Genomic DNA, 8,548 nt, shown 5'->3' on the forward strand with positions numbered 1-8,548 from the left:
GAACCAATAGCGTTCAGCTGTGTCTCTAAATCTGGCTTTTGGTACCTTTTTGTTGTGCTAGGTACCATTCTGACAGGATACCCAAAAAGTGTTACGGTCCAGTTCGCTTTTTGGTACCTCAGTACCTTCTGATAATGGAAACAGCCATAAAAGCATACCAAACCATACCACTCAGTGAAAACAAGCCATAAAGGGACTGCAGGCATACTGAACTCAAGCAGTAACATATTGAATCATCTTGAACCCCTCCTCCCATTATGCTCAAAGAGGCTACATTTATCAAATCAAATGCCCATCCACATGGCTATGGATTTAGAGCAATCTGCAAAAGTTTCGTATTCATTTGCCCTTTAGTCCACATGACACTAGCATTTTTGATGGCCTGAATTATCTTTTTTGGTTACTTGGGGCCCTGTTCACACCTGGTTTTAAGATGTGTTTGATCAAACTGACCACAAGTGGATAAAGGACACACATAACTGTTCACACTTAAGTGACGAACCTGACTGATCCTGATCATACAAATTGCAGGAAACTGTATGACATTTCCGTTGGGATCTGCGTTACTTGCAGCGCGTTTCTTTATCTGCACGTGTTGTGAAAATTTGCATGCATGTTGTCAAATTGATGAGAATGTTTTAGAAATCTGTTGTTTTTCTATTTGCATGTGTTTCTTTAACTTGCAGCAGCTTTAGGCTCTCTCGGCCACCATACAAATACAGCAAAAACTAAAATAATGAAAAATATTGTTACAATTCAAAAATATTTCAAGTATTAAATATCATTAAAAATACATTTGAAACATTTTTTTAGCAATACATATATTACGGAAACATACACATATCAAGATGCCCACTAAACATGCATTCAGTCTCAGTATAGTTTAAATTAAAAATAAAAACAAAAAAAAAATTTTTCAGGCTTATTTAGAACTAGAATGATTTGAAGACACACATGCAGAAGGATCAGAGTGGAGTCTCAAAACACTAATTAATTGTCAATTTAAGTATTTATAATACCAATAATATGCAAAAAAACAAAATTTTGTTAAAACAAAAATATTTAAAGGAGTGTGGATAACAACAGCTTGAAATCTTTACTTTGCCACATTCAAAATATAATAAAAATGACTTGCAGACACCGAAATGTCTTTGACCAACATAAAACACCATCTTCAAACCATTTCTTGAACAGCAGCTGAATTCAACTGATCAACACCTAGGCTTTGATCAGTTAAAAGTGCATTAAGATATTAGCTCACTCTTGTAGTTTTCAAAGAGAATTACCCCAATGAGTGGTTTTATTGCTTAATTGTCAAGACATCCCCCACAACGCTACTTTTCAGTACTCGTCGAATGACACATGCATAACAGCCTGACTTACATAGTTTCAAATGCATCACCATCAAGAAGAAATTTGCAGTATCCAATTAGCCAAATAAGAATGAAAAAATAAAAATACTGTTTGCACATTAGTTACATCTAATGCAACTCATTATTAATAATCCTCTTATCTTCCATACAGGGTAATATAGAGGCCACAGGTGGCCTAGATCAATGTTCGTGTCATGGGTCACATTAAGGTAAAAAGCCGGACATCGTGAAATCATGTGCACTCAGAGGATGAGACTTTTAGAGACATTCTTATCATATGTGTCAGAGGAGGAGTGGTGAAAGCACTGCATCCTAATCTCAGCCTATCAGAGTGCAGCAAATCCACCCCCAACCAGTCACCACTGTGCTATTTGAACAGTTCAAGCTTCCTCCTGCTAAAAAGTGGTGTGGGGGGTGGAGCACTAGTTCCTATGGAACTAAATAGGTCATTACCAGAATACACGAGGAAGCACAGTATACATGAAATGACAAGCCTTTCAAGTCAGTGAGTGAAATGTGACCTCACAATAAACACACTCCCTTTCCTGACAGTGGGGCTGTTAACAGCTGATTAATGAGACATTCATCATAGTTCATGCTAGTTATTCACATATGGAAACATGTTTCCTCCAACAATTAAAAAAAGAACAATTAGCTAATTACAACTTTATCTCACAGTTTTGAGTTTGTGCAATTCAGACTTCTCAGCTAAATAAACTTTCAATTGTAAGACAAAAAATTATATCATATTTGTAGTCATAAAATATATATATATATTTTTGCAACTTTATATCTTGCAATTGTAACAAAATACAGTTACACACAAGCAGTTGTAAATAAGTAAATTGCAAGATATAAAGTTGTAATTATATATATATATATATTATACATGCTCATATATAAATCTAACATTGACAAACTTTTTGATCTACTTCAAAAGTTGATTGCTACAATTTTATATACAGGGTTTCTGCAGGTTTCACAGAGTTAAATTTATCACTTTTTTTTAAAACTATTATGAATTAAATGTTAGATTAACAAAGGGCTAAAGGCTAAGAAATGGCCCTTAAAATTGTTACCCTTTCAATTTTTTTGATTATAATTTAATAGAAATTTTAAAGATTTTAGATTCTTTCATTGCAAAATACTTTAAATATTGTATAAAAACAAAGCAAGTTCTACTGTTTTCTAACATAAACTTTCTTTAAAATAAATAAACAAATGTTTTAAAAGTGTAAAAACTATAATAAACTAAATCGAAGCACACCTAAACCTTGGTGTCCTCAGCAATAAATGCATGGAGAACTTTTAAACAAATGTTATCGTAAGGAAAGCAATTAAACTATTATGATGAAAAGAGTTACATTTTTAAATAAAAGTTTAAAGTTTTATTGTGATGGATTGTTGGCGATTGTACTATATGGGTTTTGGCTAGATTGGGTAGGTTTACATGAACAAAAGAAAATTTAAGACCTACAGCACAATATTTTCAGTAAGTTTGAGACTTTTTAAGGCCTAAAATTTGGATTTTGAGATTTAAGACATTTTAAGACTTTAAGACCCCGTAAACACTGTGGATATACATTTTTGAACCTTTATCACAAAAAAAAAAAGAAAGAAACAAAGATATAAACTTGTAATTGCATTTAAATTTCACAATATTCCCCTGTAGAACTAAAATACATGTTAAAATAGTAAAAAAAAATAAACTGTTAAAATGAATATGTTACTAGAAGATTTCTAGCAATTCTAACGTCTTTCCTAGCAATTGTGAGTTTAAATCTTGCCGATCTCACAATTGCGAAGGAAGTATAGAACCCTTCAGTTTTGATATTGCCATTCCTTCACAGAGTTAAGATGAATTCCAGAAACTGCAGGTTTGTCACAGAATAAGCCAATAAAATTTATATTAGATTCAGAATTTGCCAAATTGTTTTCTACAAACAAAACAATATAAAAAAATCTACTTTTTGAGATTTGAAACTCTAGAATTAGAATTCTAAATGTGATTTCTTAATAATATTATAATTTCACAATTCGGTGTTTAAATCTTACAATATCTGACTTTATTTCTTTCTAGTTTCTATTTGGCAATTCTGACTTCACAGGCTTTATCCAACAGCGACTATATTTCTCACAGATGTCTCAGAAAAAATATAGTAAAAAATATAAGTCTAAATTATTTGCCCTAAAATTATTTTTTAACGAAGAGATTTTTTCAACACATTTCTAATCATAATAGTTTTAATAATTAATTTAATAATTAAGACATTTCTATACAGTTTAAAAGGACATTTAAAGGCTTAACTAGGTTAATTAGTTTAACTAGGCAGGTTGGGGTAATTAGGCAAGGAAATGTATAACAATTGTTTGTTCTGTAGACAGTCAAAAATAAATATAGCTTAAATGGGCTAATAATACTGACTTTAAAATGTTTTTTTTTTATTAAAAGCTTATTAAAAGCTGCTTTTATTCTAGTTGAAATAGAACAAAGATTCTCCAGATGAAAAAAAATATTATCAGGCATGCTGTCAAAATTTCCTTGCTCTGTTTAACATCATTTGGGGGGAAAAAATAAATAAATTCAAAGGGGAGCTAATAGTTCTGACTTCAACTGTATATGAAAGTTTGGTTCTGCTACAGATATGGGTGTATACAATGGCATAAAAATACACACACAAAAAAAAAAACTGATGATTGCCTTTCATGCAAAAGAGGAATTTTTCAAAATCACCACGTGTAATGGTTTCATTTTTCCTTCGGTACTAGTTCTAATCCTGTTCTGATTGTGCAAGGAAGAGAAGCTCTCGTGTGTTCCTTTACATAATATCACAGCACAGCACTTGACTGTCTTAAGTAGTATGTTATACTTATTTAACAGCAACAGGGCAAAGGGTATAACAGCACACAGGAAATGACTGTCCACCAGTGTGCGATGCAGTTTACAACTCAGCTTAACAAACTGCTGGCTGAATGCTTTCACAGAGTCACATGCTGAGCAGAATTACAGTCAGCTGTGGCGCAACATACAGAAGTGAAACTGATCGAAAAGATTTCAACCACATCGAAAGCCTGCACCGACTATTTGTGCCACTAATCATCTGAGAATACACGACATTTTGCAACTGAGAAAGAGTACATAAACTATTACGTTTGTAAATAGAGAAAACACGGACAGCCAGGTCAACTTCACGCAGCATAAAAATTGTGCAGGAAATATTTTTGAACTGCTTAACCAATAGAACTAGCTCTGGACTGCCATTAAATTGCCACATCAAAAGCGAAAACTTTCATGAAAGTATTATAATAAGATGTACAAATTTACTTTAACAGATATTTAAGTTAAAAAGTCCAGACATGTTTTAAATGAAATAAACTGAAATAGCTTTATCAAGTAGAATATTTAGCAATTTACAATAGGGTCATTAGTAAACATAAGTTAATGCATTGACTAACATCAACAAAGAGAAATAGCTACATTTCTTACAGATATTATGTTAATGTAAGTAAAATGAAGATTATTAGCTCCGTTAAAAATAAACAGTTACAAGTTCTTATATTAATCAGTATATAAACATTAAAATCACATAATATTTGATTAACAAAGTCTTCACAAGTCATTGTCAGTTTAGTTAGCCAATGTTAATAACTTGGGCCTTACTGTATTATGTTAACAAATAATACACCTATAAAGAATCTAAAGATTTTCATTTAACACCTAAACGCTGATTTATACTTCTGCATTAAGCGCATGTGTATGCTCCGGCGCAGAGAAATACAAACAGTGTGCAGAAGTATGAATGCACGACAATGCGCAAGGCAGACGCGTGGGTCACACCGATCCCTCAACGCAGAAATTTAAACCAGGCTTAAGCCATGTTGACCAATTACAATGTGAAAATGATCATGTTTGAAAATAAAGTCTACTACATCAAACCGAAACATTCATAAAACCCTATCAAAAAGTTAATGAATAACAAATACTTGCAGTGTTTTTACAATACTGAATCCTGATTTACAGCAATATTGAAAATTGCTACGTCTCCAAGTAAAAAAAAAAAAAAAGCAAACAAAAATAATGTAATAGACTGCACAGGGGTAGACTTAGTAGCCCAGGAAATTAGGGGGCGTTGACTAGGGCTGTGCGATTAATCGAAATCGAATCGCGATTTGAAACGTTGCAAGAGGCTGCAATATGAAATATATATGTATTTTTCAATTTCCCATGCATGACTGTCGTCTGTGTGCGACAGTCTTACTTGCAGATTGAATGAGCACACTTTTGATCTGCCCAATTTAGAAATGCGCAACCGAACTATGCGGACCGCCCACAATTAAAAAAAAAATTAAGAAACAGAAGAAAACAAACAGGAATGCGTTTATGACTGGGATAATGGCATCTGCTTCTTCAAAAGCACTAATAGATGAATATCAAAGGAAAACAATACAGCAGTAATGTGGGAATATTTTGGTTTCAAAGTCACAGGCACAACACAAAAACAGGTCATTCTTAAGAGCTGTCACAGAATTGTTCTCACGGCTTAAAGATTATTGAGATGAAGCTTGACTACAAAATCAAATCTCAATATCTGTCAAAAAAATCTCAATTAGATATTTTCCCCAAAACCGCACAGCCTTGGCGCCGGCCAACGCCAAGAATTGCTTAAATTAATCATTATAAATTTAATTTACTAATTTTCTATCATATGTTGTAAAATCGGCAGCTCATTCCACTGTGGCAATAATTAATAAAGGGACTAAGCCAAAAAGAAAATGAATGAATGTTGTAAAATCTGTCTATAACTGTTTAGATTTTAATGTTATTACGTTTTTTAAAACCAAGGGCCCTCACGAAAAATGGAACGTTCCTTACATACTGCACATACAAATACCAAAATCTAATCGCAAATATGGCTTATTAACGGTACATATAGTTAGTCTGTGAACTTTTCATTTGTGAATTTATTGTATTTAATTTGTTAATTTGATAAAGGTTCCACTTAAAATATATTATTAACATGCAGTTTATTTATAAAAAAATCTTCAGTGAAAAAAATATATACAGTTTAAGTCAGAATTACAAGGCCCATATGAATTTTTTTTCATTATTTCCCAAATTATGTTTAACAGAGCAAGGAATTTTTCACAGCATGTCTGATAATATTTTTTCTTCTGGAGACAGTCTTATTTGTTTTATTTCAGCTAAAATAAAGACACGTTTTAATTTTTTAAAAACCATTTTAAGGTCAAAATGATTAGCTACTTTAGGCTAAATATTTCCTGATAGTTTACAGACCCAATTACCCTAACCTGCCTAGTTAACTTAATTAACCTAGTTAAGCCTTTAAATGTCACTTTAAGCTGTATAGAAGTTTCTTGAAAAATATCTGGTCAAATATTATTTACTGTCATCATGGCAAAGGTAAAGTAAATCATTTATAAGAAATAAGTTCTTAAAACTATTGTTTAGCAATGTGTTGAGAAAATCTCTCTGTTAAACAGAAATTTGGGGAAAATATAAATAGGGGGCGAATAGTTCTGACTTCAACTGTATAAATACATATACATCTATAGAGAAATATAATGTTTGTGTTTCAATGCTTTGGGGCCCATACCTGGAATTGCATAAGGCCTTCAAAACAACCAAATCCAACGCTGAGACTTCAATAAAAACTAGATCGATTTAATATTCAATATTCTCATTATTTTACAATCAGTTACCAAAATGTATTCTGCCTTTTATTTGCATATTTTCGACGATTAACTAATAAAACGTCTAAATTTTGTGATTGCACGATCACCCCTAAATACACAAATATGTGAATACTACATTTTTAGAGACCAACACGATGATCCCAAGCCGGAGGAGTGCGTTATATAACTGCAGAACATTTTGGAAAAGCAGGCAGGGGGTTACTGTCCTACTTTCTCTTTGGTTGTAAAGCCCCTCCCGCACAGAGCAGCGCCTGCCGCGCACATGGAACATCGGGGGAGGGGTTCTGTCCACGCGGATCGCAGAGGAGGGCGTGAATACACCAGACACGTCAACTGGGCGTGACAAAGCGGACACGTCACCGAGCCTCTACAGAAAGCGCCAGCGAACGCACGCAGCGCGGGAGCGAAAACAATAGTGAGAAATGCATAAAAACGTAAACTATTGCACTGAAGAACAACATGTGGAAAGTAATCACAACATTGGGTCAATTACTGCCTACAAAGGGGAAGCGAATGAAAGCTGCGTAATGTGATCCCCTAATCATTATATAAAGCGCAACTGGCACTCGCGCACGTACTTGTAAGCCACCGCCCTTAAAAGCAAGCAGGTATGTTTTCCTACATGAACACTGCGTTGAATGAAGTGATCGACCGTGAACTATCTCAACAATTAAAGCAAGAAACACACATTCTCCTCCTTTTAACACACAACTGTCGCTATGCGGAAAACGCCGGCTTACAACTGACACACAGCAAGTACGCGTAGGAAGATTACATTGCAGTTTTGCAGACTCTGTTGTTTTTAGGAGGATATTATAACGTTAATGTTGAATGTCACGCACAGCACGCAGCCCTGCTTTTACGCGGACTGTGGCAAACCGTGCAACAATGTCTCGCATTAACCTGCTACAACATTATACAGCAATACTGATACATTAAAGTGACTCTCTGTCTGTCACAAAGGTTTATGTGCTCAAATTTTTCATTTCTTACCACGTGCTTTCTGTTGTTGCAGGGCTTGCAATTCCAAAAACTTCGCCGCCTCTAAAAGCGTCTCGATACTCATCTCGGTTTTGTTTTATGGTCCAAGAAACGATTGGAGAAATGAATCAGCTCTCTGGATTCAAACGCTTCAGTTCGGGACCCAATCTTCTCGTCTGTTTAATAAAATAATAATAAAATAAAAGGAAAGACGTGACTGGATCCCCCGTGAAGTCACACTCTTCCACGCACGTAGAGGAGTCACAACAAGATGGCGGGTTATTCAGTCAACATATCGGGCCATTGTACAGACAGCTCGGCCACGCCCCCTGCTTCAGTGACCCCGCCCTACACATGCTGGGCTTTCAAAACACGGACATGGATATTTCTTATCAACGCGTTTATTCGACGAATTACACGAAAACTAAACATTGAATACAATCAGTGACTTGTATACTAATGTATTACACATATGTTGG

The 8,548-nt window shown here is 34.3% G+C and overlaps 1 protein-coding gene across 1 annotated transcript in view; it reads right to left on the reverse strand.

Moving 5' to 3' along the window:
- mnta (MAX network transcriptional repressor a) overlaps positions 1–8,345 on the reverse strand; it is a 35,387-nt gene extending 27,042 nt beyond the window's left edge. The window contains exon 1 of the mRNA XM_009291752.5: positions 8,082–8,345. Within this exon, the coding sequence (XP_009290027.1) occupies positions 8,082–8,154 (73 nt within the window). The 5' untranslated portion in view covers positions 8,155–8,345. The remainder of the gene's footprint in view (positions 1–8,081) is intronic.
- Between the last annotated feature and the right edge of the window lie 203 nt (positions 8,346–8,548).

Source organism: Danio rerio, chromosome 15 (assembly GCF_049306965.1).
Source record: "Danio rerio strain Tuebingen ecotype United States chromosome 15, GRCz12tu, whole genome shotgun sequence".
Taxonomy (NCBI): domain Eukaryota; kingdom Metazoa; phylum Chordata; class Actinopteri; order Cypriniformes; family Danionidae; genus Danio; species Danio rerio.